Raw genomic sequence first — 25767 nt, 5'->3', positions numbered from 1 at the left:
CCTGTTTCTCCTTCATCACGTTGTGCACCATCTCTCACCACAGCTGGTGCAAGAGCCTGCCCCTCTACAGCTGCTGCAATCTGGTACAGCCTTCCTTCTCTCCAGCATCCTCAGACCTCACCCAGAACTGCACATCTCCCTTGCCAATGCCTCCTTGATTTCCCTCATTGCCCTCCGTGAAGTGTGAGACAAGGAGGGTGAGGCAATAATCTTTTATTGGAGCACCTCCAGTTGGTGAGAGGGACTGACACGGCTACAAATACACAGTATACAACAACCTGCAAAGTGTGGACAGTTGCATGAATAACACTCTGCAAAATAAAGTGGGAGGAAAAGTATCAAGGAGAGCAAAGGAAACGAGCAGAAATGGGGGGCGGAGGAGGAAGGCAGACATGTGGAAAAGGACAGATGGATGAGCAAGGAAGAGTTCAATCCACCGAGAGGCCAGACAAGGACAGGGCTACATTCAAGCTTTGCCCAAAGGGAAGGTGGTAGCCCTATATTCTTTCTTTGATCTTTATTCTAAGAACACTAGCATGTTATTTTCTCATCTGGAGCCACACATCTCTTCCACTGCCTCAAAACTACTTGCACTGTAACCAACAGGGTGAATGGGTGGAGGATAGGGCCATGAACTCTTCAGAAAGGTCCTTTTCACACAAAGGTTTTTAGTAAAGCGGAATTACAGAGGATGGGACATATGCTGATGTCTTCAGAGGCTATGCTCTTTGAAGTCAATGAGAGTTAGTTGCCAATTGAAAGTTAAGGGGAGTTCCCTGAGTTGCCAACTGAAGTTAAAGAAGGCTCAGATTGTTTCTCAATAACATATACCTCTGTGTGTGTGTGTGTGTATGTGTGTGTGCGTGAGAGAGATCATTTACTACCCCCGATCTGGGTGACAGGGACTCCGGAGGGCTTTACCCACTGAGAAATTATACATGCCATATGAGATGAAATGAGCAGAATGACTTAAGAACTGAACAAAGATCTTGATTTATTTCCTAATTTTTGAAAGTTTATAAACCAGATTCCTTAAAGTTCTTCTGAGTCCCATTTGAACTAGGCAGAGTTATTTGTGTGTTATAGTTTTATATTACCATGGCAATGTGGCAAGTTTCCACAGTCCATAAGTACAGCAGAGCAAACAAGATACGGTTTTATACCCCACTGTGGTCTGAATGAAGTACTCCTACCCCACGTCCTGTGTAGCTGCAAGCCCCATTTCAGAGCCTGGCAGCTGCGACCCAACGCCATTCAAGATCGCCTGGCCAGACCCATCCCGCCACCCCTGGGGAAGGTTGCTGTAAACTCCGCCATCCCCGGAACCGACAGCCAATTGCAACCGGTCATCATCATCACCAATGAGGACTGGAAGATCATCATGGTAGATGTCACAGTGCCCTTCAAGAACAGGACCCCGGCCTTCCACGATGCCCAAACTCGAAAGATGGAGAAATACGCCCCTCTGGCCGAAACCTTGAGAGCTAAGAGTTACCAGGTTCAGACACACAGACTGACTGGCGGAGCCTTGAGCGCATGGGACCCCAGTAACGAGCGAGAGCTGAGAGAATGCGGAATCAGTCAACGCTACACTCAGCTGATGCAGCAACTCATGGTGTCGGACATCATCAGGTGGTTGAGGGACATCTACACAGAACACATCACTGGACATCGGCAATACCAGGAGGGAGGAGCTGGCGTGCTGATGAGAAGCGCGATCAGGAAAGTCACTGAAATATTTTCCTCATGGATTGTATTTTCTAAGGGACAACCTACCTAATTCTCAATTACTGAGGGACAATCTCCAACTCATTGATATATTTTGCTTTCCACAACCAAATCTCTCTGCACTTTTCAGAATGATACCCGAGTATTCAGATTCTAATACCTAAACTGTACTGTTAAATCTATTCACCTAAATTTGGGTTATTGCTGATTATGTACTCTATGTACCATATGACTTTTAAAAACAAACTTTGTATTTGTGGATAATCTAAGCACTAGACCCAGATGTACAGACAACCTATCTAGTATATAATTTTTTTAACATTAGCTTTAATAAAAAAATTAAATCTGTTACAAGTCGGCAAAAGTCAGTGAATTTAAACACAAACAGCAAGGATTAATGATGCAAGGCTCAAGAATCCAGAACAAGAGCCCTGCTTTAAGTTCACAAACAATGCATGTGTGTAGAGTTGAAATTAAAAAAAAGAGAAGAACCAGAATCTGATTTTATCAAGTACACAGTAGGTGCACTTAGAGAACAAAGCACCGAATACCTCCATGGGTTCACAAAGGTACATAACGTGACTCTTTTAACTAGAGCTACCAATAATTTTTCAAGCCCCAAAGGTTCTTTTTCCAGAAGCTAAATAACAGCCTGAAACACAAACTTCTTTGGAGACAGACTCCAAAGAATGGACCTTTTTGAGTCAGGAAAGCTCATCACATCATCAATCAAGTTAACTTAGAAAGCAAAATCTGAATGCTGGCACAAGATGCCAGACCGGGCAGCTGCTAGGATTCAAGCATTCTGTTTAGCCACCAAACAAGTAGAACCAGCATAAGTAGAATCAGTGCATGTCTCCTCATACGGCTCAGCAACATACCTACCCATGATCCTGGTTTGGAGGAAAGTCTCACATTTTAGTCCCAAGGTTACCCGCATTCCACAAAAATGTGGTTTCCCCTCACTTCATTCTGAAAATTATGGAAAAAAGAACCGTGGAGCTGAGGTTACAGAGTTATTTACTCTACAGCAGCATTTCCCAACCTGTGTGTTGCGACTCCTAGAAAGGGTTGCAAAAGGGTGCCAGGGGGTGGCGAGATGTTAAAAAAAGAGGAAAAAAAAAGAAAATGTAAGAAAGCCAGAATGTGTCCCCGTTGAAGAGGCTCCTGTCTTGCAGGGCTGGCTGGGCTCAACTCCCTGTTCCAGGTGTTACGGCCTTGCTCATGGTGCACGGACTCACAACGCCACTCACTCAAATTAGAGGGGCCAGGCCAAAGCTGCGTGGTGCTGTGACACAAACCCACACAGTAGGGACCAGGTTGCAATGCCCAGAATGGGGACTCACGCACAGCCAGCCCCTGCGGGACAGGAGCTACCATTGCCAGGTGAGCACAAGGTGGGCTCGCTCTGCAAACCCCCTGTTCTGCCAGGGGCAGAACCTGTTTTTCAAGGCTTTAATTCTCAAACCCCATCATCGCCTCTCAGACCCCTCGAGGTCACGTTATCTGACCTGAGCCCAAAGGAGGTCACAGCATGAAAAAGTTTGGAAGCTACAGCTCCACAGAAGAAACCATGAGGCATTTTATATTTCTTACATGGATAATTTTGTTGCATTCTTCATTTGGGTCTTTGTCACACGCTGTATCCACGTTTGGGCCGTAGCAGGGTGAGGGTTATACCCAGCAATGTGTCTCAGTCTCAATGGTCCATTCAATCTTTTGACTCTGCTTTGAGAGTATCATCTAAGTTCATGACCAGTGCACCTGTCAGATGGTTCTTTGGGCAACTGGACTGAGACCAACAAACATGTTTCCGTCGTGTCCACATCCTGTTTAAAGTTCAAAGCAGCTACGCTCTTTGGGACAGTTTGTTCTGTGTTTGTACAGCACCTCGCACAACAGGGTCTTGCTCCATGACTAGGGCTCCAAAGAGCTACAGTAACACAAACAAACAAACAATAATACTATCTGTCAGATGGGCTGTCCTACCTATTTTATGACCAGATCACTTTTTTTTTACATGAAAACCAAGGGAAAGCTTTAAAACAATTAACAATTAACTATTTTTTCTAGTGTTTAAAAGTGAAATCCGCACTCAGGCTTTTAGTTTGTTTGTTAAGGCTGCAAAAAGAGACCTACCATTATTGTGGCACTAAAAAGGAAAGGAAATAGTCCAGGGATGGCCAACCTGTGGCTCCGGAACCGCACGCGGCTCTTCATAGGTTAATATGCAGCTCCTTGCATAGGCACTGACTCCAGGGCTGGAGCGATAGATGCTAACTTTCCAATGTGAAGGTGAGTGCTCAGTGCTCAACTCCCTGCTCTGCCCCAGACCCTGCCCCCACTCCACCCCTTCTCCTGAGCCTGCCATGCCCTCGCTCTTCCCCCCGCCCTACCAGAGCCTCCTGAGTACCACGTAACAGCTGATCAGGGCGGGCGAGAGGCATGGGGAGAGAGCAGGAGGCACTGATTGGTGGGGCTGCTGGCGGGCAGGAGGCGCTGCAGGTTGGAATGGGGGGAGCTGCTGGGGGGCTGCTGACATATTACTGTGGCTCTTTGGCAATGTACATTGGTAAAATCTGGCTCCTTCTCAGGCTCCGGTTGGCCGCCCAAAATAGTGGTTAAAAATAATTAATGAGTGACTGTATAGTCCTGGGAAGATGCAGCACTTGCAGGTGCTAAGCGTTATTATTAAAAGAGCAGCTTACCACATTCCCTCCTCCAGTTCTGCTGCCTTATGGCAGGCCGGGGCTGCTGTTTTGCACTGTCACACGCACGATCCATAGGGTCCCGTCGTGCGTGTCTTTCTAAACTGCACATGCCAAGTGTATCTGGGAATTAAAGAAAATGTTGGCTGCAGCAGTCTCAAAGCAAGCAGTGCTTTAGTGGGATGCCAGCAGTACCTAAGGCTGCAAACAGAGTGTGTGTGTGTGTGTGTGTGTGTGTGGAGGGGGGGACCCATTGCTTCCTTTGCTTTACACACTTCTCCCTTCTGTCCCCTTTCCACACAGAGAGGAAGGGCCCTTCTCTAAACAAACAGGATGCAACACTGACCCTCCAAAACGGTGCAGGACTTGACCGGCTGAATGGGAGGCTGCAGGATGAACTGAGCGCCCCACAAAGCCAAGCATCGCTCCCATTCGTCAATCCGTTTTGGCTACACGCTAAATAAAACGCGACTCTGCCTACAGACCGAGTCCCTGAAGCGCAGCACGGGTGACAAGTTAACCCTTCCTCTTCCGGTTCCTCCACACTTAAAAGCGCGTCAGCATTAGCAAAATCACCCCCTCTTTTCCACGCAGTAAGATTTACACCCCCACCTCCCCCCCACCCCGCCGCAGAAGGCGAATGATGGTCGTTTCGGCCCGGGCAGGCGAATAAAATATCTTTTTTTTTCCCAGCCCGGAATTGGGAGTCAGGGAGCAAAGCGGGGAAATCTGCATAACAATCGGGCACGGCCGGGTTTGTTGCCGAACAAGGAGAAGCAGCAGGAGCGTGGTTCATCCCCAGCCTTCCTGCCCACACAATTCAGAAAAACAACCACCCAACTCCAACGGAGCCGGCTCCGGCAGGTTCAGGGGTGCCGGTTGCACACTGCTGACTCCGGGGGCGCCCCAGGCGCTTGGCTCTTCCCTCGGGGGGATGCTTCTGCCAGGCAACGCCGGCGCCTGCAGCCATCGTCATGGCCCATTGCAGCAGGCAGCGCTCCGCTTCCGGCGGGGAGTGAGTCTCACACCCAGCCGCCGCCACACACACACACACGCACACACACCCAAACTGGCAGAAACCTGTTCTGCCCGGACCGGCTCCAGTCCGTGGCAGCTGCACGAGCTTGAACCTGGGACGCGCTCGCGCCACCGAGCCGGAGGATGCTGCTGCAGCGATCGGGCTCGCGCCCGCCGGGGACCCGAGCGCGAGGCGGCGCTTCCAGGGTTTCCTCTCCCCGGGGAGCGCGGGGCCGCCGCGCTGCCGGGAGGAGACACCTAGCACGGGGGGCGCGAGCAGCCCCCTCCTCCCCTGCCGCGACCCCTTTGCAACAGAGACCCCTTCCCCTCCCCTTGCCCTTTGCAAGCGTGAAATAAGCCGCTGGGGGCTGCGGCACTTTGTTTTGTCCCAGTTACAGCCCCCCCCCCAAGCCACAGCCCCCCCTGAACGCAGTAACTCCTCGGCCCCAACTTCTTTCCCCGCTTTCTCTGCAGCGGGCGCCTTTGCTCGGCGGGGCGGGGGTGCCTGGTGCTGAAATCACATCGCAGGGTACAGCGCAGACGGGTCCCAGCCGGGCATCAACCGGCGGCAGCGCTTGGAGCGTGGCTGGGGGCCAGCCGGGAATCCTGTCGGGTTTCTTTCGGGGGTCTTCGGGGAATGTGGGGCCACGTCTCCCCGGAGCGGCCTCTGGACTCCAGCTTGTAGGAGGCTGAAGGTTGAGTCCAGCAGGTGCCTGCAGCCCAGTCGCGGGCCGGTGAAATGCACGGCTGTCCCCCCCCCCCTCCCCTAAGCAAGCCAGCGGGGCCCAGTCCCAATAATAATGCCCTCATCGGGGCTATGGGAAGGAGCAGGAAAACGCAGCCTTTCTCGCTGCCCCTCTTCTGGCGAGGTGGGTTTTGAAGGCCGGCTGCGCCTCTGCCGTTCGCTTGGGTGGCCCGGCCGAGCCCCGGCGGGAGAGCATCCCCTGGCTTGGGCCCAGGGCGGGGGGCCAGGGGCCATCACCTCTGCCAGGTCCGGGCTTGTCCTTAAAGGGGAGGGGGGGAATGCAAAGGACCCGGGGTCTCTGGGAGCGGGGATTGTGGGGAGCGGTACCCCCGGGGGTACTGGGGGGGCAGAGGGACACCTGGGGCGTGCACCGCAGAGGCAGGACACCTGTTGGTGGTGGGGGGAAGCAGAGTCAAGGTTTCAGGGGAGGGTCACCCCCTTGGGTGTGGGGTATTTGGGGTGACGGCAGCAGCCCCAGGACGAGGATGCACTCTCCCCCCCACACACACACCCCCCCGCAGCTCGCACACTGGCTCTGGGCGGCAGCCTCTCCTCCCCGCCCCGCCTCCCCAGCGCGCACCCCCGCGCCCCCCTCCCTGCAGCGCACGCCGGGCTGGAGCGGCTGCTGCGAGCCGGGCCCGGCGCGCACATGGCGCTGCCGCGCGCGCCGGGTCCGCCGGCAGAGACCGGCTCGAGCCGGTCTATATAAAGCTGGGAAGTGAGCGGAGGGGGGACAGCAGCCGCCGCCCGGGCAGGAGAAGGGGACGGGCAGCCGCCGGAGCAAGGCGCTGGGGGGGCAGCCCGGCCGGGGGGGGGCAGCAGCCGGGCACAGACCCTAGCCCTGCTCCGAGGGGGGCTAGCGCCTCTCTCCCCCTCCCCTTCTCCAGCCACAGCCCCTCCCCTGCACAGGGGTCCCTGCCCGGCTGCCCTCCCCAGCCCCTTCCCCGCCTTGGGGGGCTCCTGCTCCAGCCAGCCCCCTGCTCCCTCACCATGCTGCCGATCCGCTGCTGAGCTCGCCTGCACCCCGCTGTGGCGTGGGGGGGTCCCGCCTGCCCCCCTCCCAGCAGCAGCAAAGCCGGTAAGTGAGATTTATGCTTCAAAGTTTGTTGCCTTGTGGCCGTTCTTTGCTCCTGTAACCAGGAGCGTCCGTGACCAGGGAACAGCTGGCGCCCCTCGCCAGCGCTGCCGCAGGCCCCCTGGTAACTGCTTAAACCTTCAGAAAGTGATGCCGAAAATCGGCCCCCGCACTACATTTCCCTACCTCACTTTTAGGAACCAGGAGCGCTTTTTTTTTTTTTTTTAATTTGATTTTATTTATTTATTTATTTTTGCACCCAGATAATTTTTGCCGCGGTCCTTCGTGATCTATAGATTTATTTTTTTTAAAGGAACTTGGTTGTATATTTCAAAACTGCTTTTCTTTTAGTTTCAGAGTAGCAGCCGGGTTAGTCTGTATCCGCAAAAGGAACAGGAGGAGTCCTTGCGGCACCTTGGAGACTAACAAATTAGTAGCCCACGAAAGCTTATGCTCAAATAAATAAATAAATGTGTTAGTCTCTAAGGTGCCACAAGTACTCCTGTTCTTTTTTCTTTTAGTGTCTCTCACTCATTTCTTCCATTATTTATGACATGTGTAGTGCCCCAGATTTGCACACCGGTCTGTATTCCTAATGCCCCCACTGCTGAGGGATCAAGATTCTTTCAAACAAACTTTGGAGCGATATTTGGACGCTAATGATCTGCTTTCTGGTGAGGGCAAGTTCCAAATCAGCAAAGTAGAGCCATAAAGCTAAGCACGCGCTCAACCCAATTCTTAGTCAGCAAAGCATTGAAGTGTGTTTTAATCTCACGGAGGTCAGTAGGACATCAGCATGGGCTTTAAATGTTGAATGGACGGGAACACATCATCCAATGCTTTGTTGAATCATGTCTACTTTGGAGAGGGTCCCCAGTGCCTTTGGAGAGCAGATGAAGCAGCATGGAGATCCGGAGCAGGGAGAGTTCTGCATGCTTTGGGAGGACACAATATTGGTAAAACCTGCCAGGTGGATCCAAGTGTTCTACTGAAGGGGGAAGAGCGGAACGCCAGCATTCTATTCCACCGTGTGGCTAGACAGCAGAAGTTTGCCCTAAGTTATTAAGATTCATTTTAGTTCCTATTCCCAATCCCTGTTTTATAGAAGGTTTAGGATGCTGCTGTTATTTGATATAGTGCCCTCTGAGAACAAGTAACTTCAACCAGTTTTCTCTGGCTGGATTTAAATAATGAGAACAGCAGTATGATCGGAGAAATATATACAGTAACTTTGTACAATACCTTTACAAAAAACAATAACATATCAATGTTCATTCAACACAGCATCAAGGTGAAAGACACTTTCCACAAGACTTGCTATAGCATCTCTGAAATACACAATCCTTATAAGAGTTTCCCTAATTGTGAATTACGCTGGGCACGGACTGTCTTCTGTTCAGAAAGCTAGAAATACATCATTTTTAATTGCCATTTCTAGGTAGCTGTAAGGAATTTGGTCTTTGTGTGTACAGTCACTATTGTGTACTTGTTGAGTTACAACATGAATGGATTTGACCCTTTGTGCTTAACCAAAGAAGGCAGGTCATTTTCTTTAAGTTGCCAAGTCTTTCAGCACAAACATACCCTACTGCAGTCTCTTCAGCCAAGTAGGAAAAGTTACAATTTGTGTAGACAACATGCCTCCTAGCCCAGGTTTACTCTTCAGTTTCCAGGAGTCCGTGTTATCCCTATGGGACTCGTTTCAAGGGGCAAAACTGTAAATTCTTAAGCATCGTCAAAAAACGAGAACTTGTAAATTGGTTAGGGACCTGTGTCAAATGCCCTGCGGCAGCTTTTTCTATCCTTTCCGTAAGGAATCTTGAAGTACATTTTAATATACCTAAGAGCATGTCCTGAATGAGTATTGACATGATCGAATGGAACGGCTTTTAATGAATAAGCCCACAGTCTAGCAAAGAGTATGCCATACATACAGATTTCTGTTACACTTAAAGGGTGTGTCAGTATCTCTATTTGAAATTCATCCTTGAATTCTAAACTTAGGTCTTGAATGCTAATTTCAGCCTAACAGATTCATTTGGGAAAAGCCCAAGGAATCTTTCTGGATGTTTTAAAGCAACTCAGGTAGAAAATGGGGGAAGGAAAACATTATTGTGTAAAGATTTAGGGGCTGGGAATAGCAGAGCAGGGATAAAGCACCCAGCTGGGAATAGTTCAAGATCCAAGGTTAGTGCTAGTGTTTTGGGTCCCATTGTTCTGAGCACTATACAGTAAGAGGTACATAGTAAGAGAGAGCCTAATAAGAGAGAATTTACAATTTAAAGCATTGTCTATACTTAAGGTCTAAATTGACATAGCTTCATTGCTCCTAACCCCGGTGGTAGATGCAGCTAGGTCAGGGGTGGGCAAACTTTTTTGGCCCGAGGGCCACATCTGGGTATGGAAATTGTATGGCGGGCCGTGAATGCTCACAAAATTGGGGGCTGGGGTGCGGGAAGGGGTGAGGGCTCCAGCTGGGGCTGCAGGCTCTGGGCTGGGGATGAGGAGTTGGGGGTGCAAAAGAGTGCTCTGGACTGGGACTGAGGGGTTTGAGGGCAGGAGGGGGATCAGGGATGGGGCAGGGGTTTGGGAGTGCAGGCTCCGGGCGGCACTTGCCTCAAGCAACTCCCAGAAGCAGCGGCATGTCCCCCATCCAGCTCCTACACGGAGGCGCGGCCAGGCAAGTTGCCCCATCCACAGATTCCACCCTTGCAGCTCCCATTGGTCACGGTTCCTGGCCAATGGGAGCTGCGGGGGCAGCGTGCAGAGCCCCCTGGCTGCCCCTATGCGTAGGAGCCAGAGAGGGGACATGCTGCTGCTTCCAGGAGCTGTGCAGAGTGGGACAAGCCCCGGACACTGCTCCCTGGCTGGAGCGCCAGAGCAGGGCAAGCCCCGGACACCGCTTCCCGACGGGAACTCGAGGGACAGATTAAAATGTCTGGAAGGCCGGAGGAGGCCCCCGGGCAGTAGTTTGCCCACCCCTGAGCTAGGTTAACAGAAGAATGCTTCCATCAACCTAGGTAGAGATCCTACCATGATGGAAAACCCGCTTCCGTCACTGTAGCATGCATCTACACTATGGGGTTACAGAGGCATAGCTACAGTGCTGTAGCCTCCATAGCAGAGACAAGCCCTAACTAGAAAAGACAGAGAAAGGGTGGAAAGGGAAATAGGCATAGAGAGAGAAGGTGACTTGCCCAAGGTCACACAGCAGGTGTGTGACAGGGCCATCCCCTAGTGTAGACCATGACATCTCTCATACCTCTCTGCCCAGCGTACTCAGAAGCACAGGTCTTAGCCCTCCTCAGCTAGTGGGATGATTGTTCTGACATAGGGCCTTGGTTTTTAGTGGGAACCCCAGAAAGAGAAGTGACCCTTTGCACTTGTGTATATTGAAGACTTACAAAATAAAATGGAGTCTTGACCTACTCTGGTTAGCTGGCAACAGGGACTCCATGACTCATATTGGTGCTGTCACACCCACTACAAGGCCAGTTTTCAGAAAACACTATTGGAGACTAAGATTAACCCTGGGTTGTGTGGGTTTTGGGGTCTTTTTCTGTCCATTTGTTTTTTGACATAGTATTTCAGTACTTTTAAAAGCTAATGGGCCACATTTATCCCTGGTGTAACTCCACTGATGTCAACAGAGTTACACCAGGCTGATTTGGGCCTAACTTAATATCCTGTATGGTATTAAAACACTCCAGAAAACCATGCAGTGTTGTTAACAATAGGACTTATTTGACATGTGTATGCCAGTCCTAGCCTGCAGATGGGATTAGTGGTGAGCGTGAAGTCACTGGATGCATGATTGGGTGTTTCACTGAGCACTAAACAGCAATCTCCGGCATGTCATCATGACTGAGCCTTGTGGTAAGGGGACACGTGGTTTTCCTTTATAGTGTGTTCAGTGCCCTCCTTTATTATTGCTGTAAGTTCAGTCCATCATGCTGAAGCAATTTGGTCTTTCTGTTTTGCAGAACCTTTAACTCCCTCAGCCTCAGACAAACTGATCCTAACAAATCCTTCTTACCAGGGGAAAAAAGCTTCAGAAGTAGACCAATGTTTCCTAGCCCCAAGAACCACTAGGGGCTGAACCCATCTCCAAATACATGGAGATGTACCGATCTCATAGAATCGGAAGGGACCCTGAAAGCTCATCAAGTCCAGCCACTTGCCCTCACTAGCAGGACCAAGTACTGATTTTACCCCAAATAGCCCCCCTTGAGGATTGAACTCACAACCCTACGTTTAGCAGGCCAATGCTCAAACCACCAAGCTGGAAGAGGTGAAGGAAACAGAGGGTTTTTCCCCCTGTCTTTATGTCTTTGATGATACAAGCCACTCCACTCTCTTTCCTGGAATCTTAGCAGCCACTATGTGTGCTCAGGAAAGCATTTCATGGTTTTAAAAGCCACAGGAAAAAAATAGCCTCTAGCTGATTTACGTAACTAACCAGCTCTGCAAAAACCATGTGGAGCTGTGTTGAAGCTTTGGGCTGAGACAGCAAAGAGGTCCTTGAGGAAGTGCAGGATGGAAGTCTCATCCTCCCTCTACTGCTTTCCTTTTTGTTCAACGTCAGCAAGTTAGAAAAACGTGATTGGTGGGGCATTGCTCCGAAGTCTGTCTCATTTCATGAGCCCTCCGGAGCTCGCCTATGGATTTTTTTCCTGAATTGTATCCCATCTGCATTTAACTCAGATGACTGCTTTTAATCTCTAGTTTTGCTGATTGGGACAGCTTGTCCTGAAGCTGAGTGATGAGTTTCTGGTTCTTGATTCAAAGGGCCCACTCCTATCTCATCCTAGAAAAGAGAAACGTCTACCTGAGTCCCCTGTGTTTAATCTCACAGAGCGAGAAAGCGACTCTCCTCCCCAATATTTTTCTGTGATGTTGCAATTATTAGACTTTGTAAAAAATGAATTTAAAAAGATGTCTTATTTTTTCCCTCTATTCCAGATTAAGAATGACTGTCAAAGCTATAAAAATGTTGTGCACCACCCCAAATGTTTATACTAAAGTGCCTGATGGAGGATGGGGATGGACTGTTGCTTTTGCTTTCTTTGTTGTGGAAGCACTTACATACGGTATTATAAAATCATTTGGAGTCTTCTTTACTGATTTGATGGAAAGCTTTGATGAAACCAACAGCAGGATATCGTGGATAATTTCAATATGTGTGTTTGTACTAACTTTTACAGGTAAGTGCACAGTACATCTTCAGTTTGAACTGAAAATTATTCAGGGTCTGTGTTCATGTCATTGGTGCACCCATATAAATACTGGGACTTACACACATTCACATCACACTTGGTATATATACTCCCCCCTCCTCTGAGCTATCCATGGTTGACAACCTGCATATCCCACTATCACAAACCATGAAGAGCAAGGAAACGAGCAGGTAAGTCATTCAACATCGCATCCCCCACTCTACTCATCAGTTCCCTTTCTTCCTCTCTGCTACATCCACAACTCACTTCTGCATTCTCAATCTGAACCACCACAGACAGGGCCTGGGATGAACTGGGCTCTATACATGTCTCTGCTTTTGTGAGCTTGGACAAGTCATTTAACTTCTCGGCATCTCCGTTTCCATAAACCTGGGGGATGGATAATGATGAGCACCAAACTTTTGTAGTTTTGTAAAGTGACTTGCCATATACAGCTGGTAAGTGCTATAAAAGCACGAAAGGTGACATTGTGGCCCATTGAAGTGGGAGTTTTGACTTCAGCGGGGCCAAGATTTCAGCTACAGTATTTATTTCAGGCTGCAAGATCTCTCGCTGGGTATAAAATGCTTGGGGAAGGGCGCATAGAGTAGCAGGGGTGTGGGAGTAGACCGACATGGAGCAAAGAAGAGCGCCAGCGTGACTAGAGGGATAAAAGGAGGAGAAAATGGGGAGAAGGGATCCGAGACAACAGGAGTTTTACAAATTACTGTCATGCTTTATGCACTTTTGTCCCCCCAATGCAGCTCCCTTGTCTACAGTCCTGAGTAACCGTTTTGGTCACGGTCTTGTGGTGATGGTCGGAGGTATACTGATCAGTATTGGAATGGTCACAGCCTCCTTTGCACGCACAGTTGTCGAGATGTATATCACAATTGGCCTAATTTCTGGTGAGTTACTTCCACATCTCTCAGATACTCCGTCTACTGGTGAAGTTTCCCGCAAACACAACTTAGGATTCCGTTATTCTAAACTGGATTAATTTTTTTTTTTTTAAATGACTCTTCGTCTTACTCCTTATGCTCCTCCCAAGCCTGCTTCCTTGCTGTTCCTTTCATCATCTTTTGCCGGCTGTTTCTTGTTGGTTGTTTTTCAAGCTGCCACCTATACTTGGAACAATCTCCCATTTCTCATTCAACAAACCATCTCCTCTTCATATTTCTCCTTAAAACCCCTTTCTTTCACAAAGACTGCCTGTGTCAACCACTTCAAAACTGATTTCTTTTCAAACTCTCCTGCAAAACTCTTGCCTGGTTTTGTTTTGGGTTTTTTTGGGGGGGGAGGGGGAAAGGGGATGTCAAGGGGGCGTATTGCATTTTAAGATCTCATAGGCATCAATGTCTATATTTTCCAAAGCCCGTATGTACACTTGATATATAAAATTCAGTTTTTGTGTGTGTATAAAAGCCACTACTTAGCTTTGCAAAGAGCACATGAAATCTTCTGGAAGATTTCTAAGTATTGTTATCACACCAAAGTCACTTGCCTTGCTGTGAAGAGTCCCATTCCAGGCTCTTGTGAAATTATTTCCCTTTCCAGAGAGGAAGGAGGAGCTTGTGCTTAAGTCCCTGAACTGAGACTCTGGAGAGCTGGGTTTGTTTTCCGGCCTCTGCCTCACACTTCCTCTGTGACCTAGGCCAGGTCACCTGGGGCTTGATCCTAAAAATTGTCAAATGATCCTGTAGATGTGCTGACGACGGTCAATTCCCTATGACTAGGACCCTACCAAATTCACGGTCAAAACTGGTCAATTTCATGGTCCTAGGATTTTAAAAATCATAAATTTCATGATTTCAACTATTTAAATCCAAAATTCCACTGTGTTGTAATTGTAGGGGTCCTGACCCAAAAAGGAGTTGTGGGGGAGGGAGGGGTCACAAGGTTCTTGTAGAGGGAGGTTGTGGTACTGCTACCGTTACTTCTGTGCTGCTGCTGATGGCATCGCTACCTTCAGAGCTGGGCAGCTGGAGAGCGGCGGTTGCTGGCTGGGAGCCCAGCTCTGAAGACAGAGCCACCGCCAGCATCAGCACAGAAGTAAGGATTGCATGGTATGGTATTGCCACCCTTACTACTGCGCTGTTGTCTGCAGAGCTGGGCCCTTGGTCAGCAGCTGCCGCTCTCCGGCCGCCCAGCTCTGAAGACAGCGTAGAAGTAAGGGTGGCAATACCATCCCCACCCACCCCCGCAGGAGTCTCAGTTTTTGGGTCAGGACCCTCAGTTTTAGAAATGCGGATCTCCCCCATGAAATCTGTATATAGTATAGGGTAAAAGCACACACACGACCAGATTTCACGGTCCATGACACATTTTTCACAGCCATAGAGTTGGTAGGGGGGGCATACCCATGACTTCAGTGGAAGCTGAAGGTGCACAGCCCCTTGCCAGAATTGAGCCCTTGACTCTATGTAGCTCAGTTCTCCATCTGTAAATTGGGGATAATGATACTTGCCAACATGGCCAGGGTGTTTTAAAGATAAAGCTATTGTCCATGAAGTGCTCTGACACCAGGGTGATGAGCACCACAGACAAACCAGTAACTAAATAAATGATCTTTGGAAATTCCTAGTTATTTGGGAGTAGGAAGCAGGATCTAGTGGGTTTTGGCTATGCTAGGTCATTCTATTTTACCCTAGGTGAATTACTTAGTTGGCAGACTTGATCCCACAATTTCACCACCTCATTGTCATGACAATTTTTGGCATTTATTCACAGGCTTGGGATACTGTCTGTCTTTCCTCCCGACTGTCACCATTTTGTCACAGTATTTTGACAAACGGCGTTCACTGGTCACTGCAGTGGCATCCACAGGAGAATGTTTTGCTGTCTTCTCTTTTGCGCCAGGTATATAAGACCAAAATATTGTAAACACAAGTGTACGTAAGCAATACATTGTGTGATCTTCCTACCGACCAAATGAGAGCCTGATTCTTACATAAGCTGACGCCTTAATCACAACTATATTGATTTCATTGACACTTGTAGTTTCTGGGCCAGTGCTGTCCTTACGAGGGTACAAGTCCTTTTGAAGACACTGCCTGAGTAAGGACTTCAAAATTAGTCCCCGTGGAATTTTTGGAGAAAACAGCTTAAATGCCTGTCTCCTGCATAGGATTAAGTTTAGATCCTAATTATTCTGGTCACAAGACAATAACATGTCTTATTAACTTTCACTGAAATTGGAGTTCGTGGGGATGTGCCAGGAACCCAGAGCTACAAGGAGACACAAGGTCTCTTGGACAACTGTCCCTAGCCTTCTGCTGCCTTCCTCTGCCTAAGAATGCAGAAGAAAACCTATCTCCTGCATGGTGTTAGGTCATAGGGGATCAATCTGCCCCTCTGTTATTATTGGCAAGAAAAAAAATCAATGTTGGGGGAGAGGCTTGGCTTTTTAGTCTCAGTCTCTGCTGGCCAAACAGGGTAAACTACACTGATACCCCATCTGGTAGGTTCTCTGTACAGCTCTGGCAAGCTAAAAATAAGGCAGGGTAGTTACCATGGCTACTTTATAGCATGGGCTGTAACTGGAGTCACCCTCAATCTCTATCTTCACTAATCTTTCAGAGTATGTGTCATGTGAAACCCAACCCCAAGGTCTTGGGAGAGTGAATTGTATGAGGCCTTCCTAGAATTCCATAAGAAGAGGAAGTTTTTTCCTAGTACCGTACTTTCTGGAAACCCACTCCCCATCATCTTTGCTTCCTGTCATTTAGCTATTCTGAAAAGTGCCAGTAGAAGAAACCTGCCATTTCTCTACTGATCCGATCATGCAGTCTGCTGGTGTGGTCTGCCTTCAGTTAATGCAAAATACTCATTTTCAGCTAAAGAAACCCTTGTAATGAAAGGCTTGTACGTAAGCACCAGCACACAGTTTGAATAGAGAAAAAACTTCCCCCTTACTAACTGGCTTCAGGATGGGGTCAGAAAGGAAAGGAAACTTTAAAACTGAGTTCACGCACACTCATTAAAAATAATACCTACTTGCTCCCTGCTGGTCAAAGTGCCTGCCAGCCAGGGCCGGCTCCAGGCACCAGCACAGCAAGCAGGGGCGGCATGTCCGGCTCTTCGGCAGCAAGTCAGCGGCGAGTCCCTCAGTCCCTCTTGGAGGGAAGGACCTGCCACTGAATTGCCGCCGAAGAATGACGCACCGATCGTGGCTTTTTTTTTTTTTTTTCTTTTTCCCGCTTGGGGTGGCAAAAACCCTGGAGCTGGCCCTGCTGCCAGCCCACGCCAGTTAAGAAATGTCTGAAAAGACTGTTTACCAGAGAAGAGAGGGGAAAGCCCATAGTTACTACAGGTCAGACTCTAAATACTAGCCAATGTAGACTGAGCCTAAAACTGGGACTCTGGAATTCTGACTTGGAGCCAGTGAGTGATCTCAAGTAAGCTGTACTTTCAAAAGTGGCCACTAATTTTTAGGTGCCTAATTTGAGACACTTAGGATCCTACTGACTTTAGATGGAGCAGAGTTTGACCCAATAACTTTGATTATTTTTTTAATGTGTATGTTTGTTTGCTTTGTTTTAAATTTTGAAGGCTTCCTGTTATTGTTTTATAATTTCTTCTCTGCTCCCCATTTCCCCAGCTATCACCTCTTTGAAGGAGCAGATTGGTTGGCGATACAGTCTCCTGATTGTTGGGGTGCTACAGTTAGGCATTGTTATCTGTGGATCACTGCTGCGACCTATTATTATCCAAGCACAGGAAGAAGTGAAAGTATTACCAACAGAAGCGCATACAGAGACTAAGTACATGCTTGAAAATGAGCAAACACGCACCTCAATAGATTCAATTGACTCAGGAGTAGAAGTATCTACCTCACCCAGCAGTGTGCCTGGAAACACCAAAGCAGAGCTGAAAAGTGAAGAACCAAAGGAAACCATACAGATGCTTGATGAAGCTAGCAGCTCCCCGAAAGAACCAAAAATCCAACTACTGGACTTCTCTGTGATGAAAGACCACGGCTTTATTTGTTACGCACTTTTTGGTCTATTTGCTACTCTGGGATTCTTTGCTCCGTCACTCTACATCATTCCTCTCAGCATCAGTCTTGGCATCGATAAGGATCGTTCTGCATACATATTGTCTGCAATGGCCATTGCTGAAGTCTTTGGAAGAATTAGTGCCGGTTGGGTTCTCAACAAGAAGCCTATCCGCAAGATTTACATTGAACTCATATGTGTCATTCTGCTCTCCATAGCTCTGTTTGCCTTCCCTCTTGCCTATGGATTTTGGGGATTGATGATATGTAGCATATTTTTTGGGTTCATGCTTGGAACTGTAGCGGGCACACACATTCCAATGTTAGCCGAAGAGGACGTGGCTGGTATTGACAGGATGGCTTCTGCAGCTGGAGTATATGTCTTCATTCAGAGTTTAGCTGGGTTGGCTGGACCACCCCTTGCAGGTAACTTTAAACTATGTACCGTTTTGAATAGCTGCAATCAGCTACTATTATTATTGATGCCTCTTCCTAATAACCATGTTGCAATGGGTTAGGATCCTGTGCCTGGGTGGGAAGGCGAGAATACCTTATACCTCTTTAGAACAACCTTTCTGACTGAATTAGGAAAAATAGTGGAAGTCTCCAAGCAATGTCCCATCCAACCCTCTTGAGCTGGAAGAAAGTTGCTGCCATGCAGGACTGCAGTGTCTTGGAGATGAGGCATCCTCTATAGAAGAGCCTCAAGGAAGGAAAATACAGCACTGCTACCCTGTTCCAGTTAGAATCCTAAAACTGGCATTCTTTCTAGGTTTTAATGAAATATACCCATGAAAATGACTCATTTCTACACTGCCTTCTAGCCAGACCCCCTGCAAAATAAGTCAGGCCTGTATTGGCAGATGTCAGTTAAATATGTATTAAGTTGACCCTTGATATTTTAAGGCTTAAAAAGGTCCCTGTAATGGTTGGTTAGCTGATTACCAGTACCTCTATCTTCAAGTTGCAATATCCTACAAATACAGTGGCAACTATATCGAAAAGTTGGGAGGGGCGGTGGTTTTGAGGTAATGGGATGGGCAGGAAAACGATGAGTGTGAGATGTGATTTTGATTTTTAATGGATTTAAAATGCTTCCTCCATAGGTGTGCTAGTGGACATGACACAGAACTACAGATCAGCATTCTACTCCTGTGCTGCTGGCATGGTACTGGGTGCTGTGTTCCTGTCCTTAGTAAGACCATGCAAGACCGTACTGTGTCAAGGTCAGAAGCAGGGCTTAGAAGAAAATGTATTGGAAGCTTTACAAGACATACCAGATGACTTTATTGAAACGGATCTTGGAAAAACAGATGATTCAGTAAGAAGCTGTGACAGCATAGCATAAAAAATCCGGTCCTTATAAATCCAGTACACTCTGTGTTAAATCTGGGGAAAACAAGTCAGCTTTGCTCCATGTTCTAAAACTATACTTCAAAGGGAATGCAACATTTTAATGTGAAAAAGTTGCCATCAACAACTATTATTTTGGAAAGATTGCTTTTATTTTTTTAAACCAGCAATGGTAGGTTCCATATGAGAGATGGCCATGCATGGCTAGCTGCATAAGAATATTCCTGTCTCGCATGAAGAGATGTGATTCACATTTCTGCTTTCCTAATACATGACACCTAAAAGTTCTACTGCTCTTAAGTGGAAAACAAAGTTGTATGAAAGAAAATCAGAAGTGACCCCTACAACTAAATCTATTAGGTCACAATCTTTGATTGCCTGGCAGGCTTCCCAAACTGTACATCTTATTCAATCAACAGAATAAATAATGCAGAATAATTTATTTAATAAATAAACATAATTTGAACTCTTGAGTTTTCCATCAGAAGAACATGGACTCTTGTTTCAGATCATTGTAAGAAGATATGGGGGCAGTAGGGTAGGCTAATTAGTTAAAGTAGAATTATTGGTAAATTGGTTTTTAGTTAACTTGAATTTTGTAAATGCTGGGAAGTTGGAGGTTACCACTTATTTTTATGGCCAGTTATTACTGCAGCTATTTCACTATAAAGTTATTTCTCTACAAACTAGCATCCTAAGAATAGTTTCCTGTTGCTAGCAAGATGTACTGTCTTTAATTTAAACCAGTATTTATTATTTTTTTAAGTTATTCTAGGATTGTTAAAGGCTATCAGATAAATACTTTGAATTGGAGAGAAAAAATATCTCTATTCAGCAGAAAACCTTTTTACCTCTTTGCATCAATCCTTTCAATGCTTATCTTGTAAACTCAGTTTTGTTTTGAAAAATCACAAGTTGTTGTGAATGCTGCCTGATTTTACTATGGTGGTCTTAGACAACTGGGCTCTTAAAATAATTCTGTGGTAGACTGAATGCGAGATACTATCCATCTTTTAATAGACTGTGTGTAGGTCAGAGCCTCAGTTGGTGTAAACTGACATAGCTCCACTGAATAACGCTAGCTGGGGATCTGGTCCTGTAGGATTAGCTCCTAAACAGACCTGTAACTTTCACTTACCACAGCTGCACATAAAGGAATCTTTGCAGCACTACTGAATTAACATGAATAAAGTCAGTACAGCTAATATTAAATAGTAAAGGCACTTGGCCATTACCAGTAACCATTTACATTATTAGAATACAATCAGTGTGTTCTTCAGCTTCTGTAGGCATCAAATAACTGGTCTTCTACAATGGAAAGAAAATCATCACACTGGGCCCTACCTTGTTCCCACTGAAGTCAGTGAGTTTTTTGCCACTCACTTCAGTGACAGCATAATTGGGTCCTTATTGTGTTTCCTGTTTTATTACCTGTAAAGAAGGGAATTCTGAAAGACAACAAACTGGCTGTTCACTCACTCTTATTTTGGTAGATTCCTTTATGCATTATTATGCCACTCGGCAACTCAGGGGGACAAGTAAAAAGTTTGTTTGGTTCTTAGTACGCATACATCTTGACAAGTTTCTGTATTGAAGTGGAAGTGGCACTGTATATTAACTGCTATGCTAACATGGCTGTGTATTTTATCAGCCATAGAAATGTGGGACAATCTGTATAAAACTCCTCTCTTTAGGAAGGTGTCTTTGTTTAAACTGTCTTAGATGTCCAAAAAAAACCACATTCCTGCAGCAAAGTGGCTATAGCAATCCATTGTTACTGCCTGAGAACTAGTGAGACTATGCTGCAGTTGTGGTTTTTTTTTTTTTTTTTTTTTTTTTTTTAATATGCCTTCAGCACTTTATCATGTACAGCAGAACCTCGCTAAATTGCATGAATGACTGACTGGAAGATCCACTGTACATGACTAGATTTTGTGAGTTAGCGGGTAAGTGAACAAACACAATACCACCTCACAAAACTGTATTTATTTTTGTAAATGTTTATTTTTAATTTATGCTAATGTTTCTGGCATGCTGGTAAATGTACTGTAGAATATAATTGTAAAATTTAATGAAGTCTTAGTAATATGAGACCTCACTACAGCACTTTGCTATTATAAACTTGTTTAGAAGTGGGAGAGGCTGCCAGGTTGTGTGTGTGAGAAAACTACCTGTTCTGCAGATTAACGAGGTTCTACTGTCATTTTTTTACAAGGATTTCCAATACAGATTCAATAATGTCTATAAATGGCTGCACAATAAGTTTCTGTTTGTCCATAGCATGAGCAGGCACGTGTATGTTCGCATGCATATGCGCACAAAAGACCCCCAAAAGCAGGCTTTAACGCGTTCAAAACAGGATTTGCTGGTTTGTTCTGTAATGTATTTAGTGAAGTCTGGAAGTGATATAAAATACTGAGTTTTACAATAAAGTTTTTTGAAAAACAAAACACTTTTTGCCCCTTTAATTTCCAGATCTCCAGTGCTGTGCTTCTAGTTGTCCTGTAGTAACCTCGCAAAAAGTAACACACAGCCTTGTGAATAAAAGGCTTGATTATTATGATTCCCTCTTTAGAAAGGCTTTCAGGAGTGCATTGCTATCACATGCAGCTTGCTGAGATTGAAGGACCGTGTTTACCCAGTGGACTGAGCAACCGTGAATTCTTTTATATTGGTTGCGTGTAAGAGGGTGGATTAACACTGACCTGAAATGAGAACTGGTGCTCTTGTAAAATTTGTACCACTGTACTCTGGGCTATAATCAGTGCATCATTCTGACAGGTAACTGTGCTTTGATAACATATACACATTTGAGGAACATCATCATATCTAAGCAATTATGTAATTATTATACTGTCTCAGTGAATAGAGAAGAATGTGTGTTATATTACAAAGCAACTGCCTGGTGCCTCAAGAGTAAACTAAATTGCACAGGGCCATAACACTTCCTGAGGCATTAACTTTCTCCTCTGCAAAAGCCTGGTTCTTATATTAATTTAATCCAATTCTCCCCATTCCCTCTCACAATTCCCTATTTAATTACTAGCTCATAGCATGAAAGTGGGCAGTAAGTACTATTTATTCACTGGAGGGGAAATCAGTGGCCCTTTCTTAGTGTGACTTGTATATAGTATAAATAAAACATCAGTCCTGGAACAAAGGGTGATCACAAACAGCATGCAGGCAAACCTCTCTTTCAAAAATCCCAGTTTCAACACCAATGGCCAGTTTTCAGGAAGCAACTCTGCCACAAGAATGAACTGTTTAGATTAAGCTAGACAGTAAACATGCTATTTGCAACAGAGTCCCCAAAAAGAACGTGCATCACAAAACTATAACAGAGATTGCACATTTGCTAAGAAAAAGAACTTGTTAAACGGTCATTGCCATCTGGTGACTTCCACTATAGAATCTGAAAATATCAGGGTTGGAAGAGACCTCAGGAGGTCATCTAGTCCAACCCCCTGCTCAAAGCAGGACCAACCCCAACTAAATACCATACCTGAAAGATTTTTGCCCCAGATCCCTAAATGGCCCTCTCAAGGCTTGAACTCACAACCCTAGGTTTAGCAGGGCAATGCTCAAACCACTGAGCTATCCCTCCCCCCAACATTTTTTTTCCTGAGTTAACTTCCCCCACACATACACCTCAATTTAAAGTAATTCCATTTGATCACATGGGGCAGATTCTCTTTTGTCTGTATGTAGTCATTTAAATCAGAGCAAAGTGGGGTAAAAACACAACCATTCTTATTTGGTAACATTTTACATCCACTTTGCACTGGTCCAAATTACTAAAGGTGCAAGACGGAGACTCGGACACTATATCTGCAAGTTAAGTTAGTTCATTTATACAATTTGTTTCTTTCAACCATGACTATAAAATAACCTCTCTTGCAGTTGTCTGGTTCATTGGGTCCAATGTCATCCATATATCTTCAGATAAAGGAAGTTACATAAGGTAACTTGCAGAAGGGAAAAAAAAAAGTGTTTGTATCCTGTATGATATATAAATAAGGCCTGAAAGATGAGGTTTTACATTTTTTTCCCCCATCAAAATATTAGTAATGTCATGTCCGGACACCAAAAAAATAAAAAATTAACAATTCCCCATTAGATGTCGCTTTCTTGGTATCTGATGTCATAATGAACCTGTCATCCAACTGACCAGAGTAGACAAGACCGGAACTAAGAGACCAGAGAGGAGGGTTGTTTCAGGCCTCATTTACACATTATAAAGAAGGACAGTTTAACAGGGTGTTCAACCTTAGTGAATAATGTGCACCCAGAGAGATGAATGAACATACTGATAAGATGCAAAGTAATAATAAGGTAAATCCTGCAAACCATCACAAGACCTGACCCTGACATCCTCACTCAGGAGAAGTCAATTAAGAAGTCAATCCCACTAGTCAATTAAGATTTTGCCTGGATAAAGATTGCAGCATTTGGTCCAAATCACAGAAATCCTTCCCCAGTAGGTTTCTGTTGCTGGATTTTTTTTCCCTATATATCCTTTAAGACACCATGCGCTGCACTGGCAACTGGCCAGACATATAAGGGTCACATCTAAGGGTTTGTCTACAACAGGAAATCGACTGGAGTAGTGGATATCTATTCCAGACTGTGCTTTGAATTCACACCCTACCTTATTCCAGAATAAGTCCCCTGTGTGGACAAGGCCTAAAGCCAAATCCTGCCCTCTCTATCTTGAGCCATGCTCAGGGGTATGACAGTGCTGGCCTCACATAAGGGGCCTCCTCTGTCATCTTAGCAGTGCAGGGCAGGCTGGCTCATGAAGGGCCAGGGTGAATGTAGAGTGGGGCACACCTTACTGCTTCTCTGAGAAGCAATATGCAGCTCTTGCTGCACACTGCAGCATAGGTACAAGGAGCGGGGCACCTGGCAACACTCACTGAAGCAGCAGATTACGCCTCTGTAAGATAGCGGTGTCCAGGATGGTGCATTAATAGGGCCTACATCCTGAGTGGGTTTCCTGCCCTGCTGCTCAACGGGTGTGTGGGAACCGGAGAGAAGCCACTCTCTGCACCCCCTCCCCACACTAGCGCAGCCATGTCTTACAAGGCAGGATCTGGATTCCACCTCAATTATACATACACCTCTACCTCGATATAATACGAATTTGGATATCACGCGGTAAAGCAGTGCTCCGGGGGGGCGGGGCTTCACACTCCGGTGGATCAAAGCAAGTTCGATATAACGCGGTTTCACCTATAATGCGGTAAGATTTTTTGGCTCCCGAGGACAGCGTTCTATCGAGGTAGAGGTGTATCTCATCACAAATAAATATCCATCAACCATGAGATATGCTTACGAATCTCCCCCATCCTCCCCTTACCTTCACACACACACACACACGCACAGTGAGTTTATCAACTATAACCACAGCTTCCGTTCTGCTCTCCTCTGCACCTTCAGAGATCTGGCAGCCGCAAACACATTACTGTACAAAGATACACAGGCCGCATCTGCTCCTAGGCCACATTATGCCCCCTCCCAGATACAAAACAAGGTTCACAGTTCATGCCACTAAGTTCTATAATGCAAACAGGTTTAAAGAGGCTGGCACACCACCACCAGGAAAATCAAACACCCCACCCAGCCAAAATAAAGATTGGTGCACTCACTGGTGTACAGAGAGCAGCCTGCCATGTTTAATCTTCCCCGCTGCACAGCCCGTGACACGTGTGTGAGCGGCTGAGCGAGAGGCCCTGCCCCTCCCACCCCAGTGTGACTGCTATCCCCGGGGGTGGAGCCGATTGCTTTCCAGCCCACTCCAGAGCAATTCGTCTGCACACGTGCAGCTGTTGGCCGGCAGCACTCAGGTGGCTGCGGGCAGACACAACAAAAGGGAGCGATATTTTTTCCTGCTGCCTATGACCCACGCAGACAGAACCAGAAACGGCTCTTCTGCTACTGGGTATTGGAGAAATCTTTAGCCCTGCACCTCCAGCAGACCTACAAAGTCTCACTCATCTGGAGAGTCATTTGAAAGCAGAGTGATTAGTGTTGTTGGTTTAAAGCATGTTCTTTGTGTGAGGGGACAAGGTGGGTGAGGAAGTATCTTTTATTGGACCAACTTCTGTGATATTACCTCACCCACCTTGTCTCTCTAATATCCTGGGACCAACAGGGCTTACAACTGTACTGCATACAGCCTTTTGAGAGGAAGCATTTTGCTCTCTTTCAGTGAGACATTTAAAATCAAACTTCTTCCCCAACGTTCAAACCCTCTCAGCCTGAAAATCCTGGCTGAGGAGAATATTCATGTTACACATGGGAATAGAGGTTCTAGTGAATTGGTCATCCATGGTTACCTTCCCTATGCATAAACCACTTAATCCTTGCAAGATTTCCCTTCACTCAGTCTCTCATACACATAGGGTGACCAGATGGACAATCCCAATTTTGAGTCTTTTTCTTATATAGGCTCCTATTGCTCCCCACCCCCATCCCGATTTTTCACATTTGCTGTCTGGTCACTCCCCCCCCCACACACACACACACTTTTTCTCCTTATTTCCAAAAATAAAATGGAGTTAAATAAATTGTGCCTGCATAGAAAGAGTCAACTGGGGCACAAATCATTCTTCTGCTTTCGCTCACCATTTCTCAGCCATGTTTTCTGCATTCTGTGGCACTCCCTGTGTTAGTGGAATAAGGTACCTTTACATAGTCTCCTTTAAATATTTCAAACTAAAACTCATTGAAAATAGAGTCTGGAAATACACTTTCTTTTTATGTAGAGGGAGAAATTCTGGTGCCTGTGTCATAGTATTTAAATACAAACAAACAAACATTTAATTTTTTAAAATATTGTCATTTTAAAAAGAAATATTTATCCATTTAAGATTTTGGGTGAAATCTTGGCCCCATTGAAGCCTTTTGGCCTTTTCCATAGTTTTATC

General features: G+C 46.3%; 2 protein-coding genes across 9 annotated transcripts in view; one reads left to right on the top strand and one right to left on the bottom strand.

The window, feature by feature from the left end:
- Positions 1-24565, bottom strand: part of ARSG (arylsulfatase G) — a gene marked incomplete at its 3' end in the record, with an annotated part of 68485 nt that extends 43920 nt beyond the window's left edge. For 3 of the 8 annotated variants that reach the window (XM_034790333.1, XM_034790326.1, XM_034790332.1), the window contains 1 exon segment: positions 24487-24565. 8 annotated transcript variants of the gene reach the window in all.
- On the top strand, positions 6918-21284 carry SLC16A6 (solute carrier family 16 member 6). The gene is made up of 6 exons (XM_034790334.1): positions 6918-7276; positions 12236-12477; positions 13254-13397; positions 15220-15348; positions 17090-17911; positions 18592-21284. The coding sequence occupies exons 2-6, from the start codon at positions 12243-12245 to the stop codon at positions 18831-18833; spliced, it is 1572 nt and encodes a 523-aa protein (XP_034646225.1). The 5' UTR covers positions 6918-7276; positions 12236-12242; the 3' UTR covers positions 18834-21284.
- Positions 24566-25767: the final 1202 nt, after the last annotated feature.

The sequence above is a fragment of the Trachemys scripta genome, chromosome 14, assembly GCF_013100865.1.
Source record: "Trachemys scripta elegans isolate TJP31775 chromosome 14, CAS_Tse_1.0, whole genome shotgun sequence".
In the NCBI taxonomy this organism is placed as follows: domain Eukaryota; kingdom Metazoa; phylum Chordata; order Testudines; family Emydidae; genus Trachemys; species Trachemys scripta.
The sequence above is the reverse complement of the archived record's forward strand: the minus strand, read 5'-3'. Positions and strand labels throughout refer to the sequence as shown.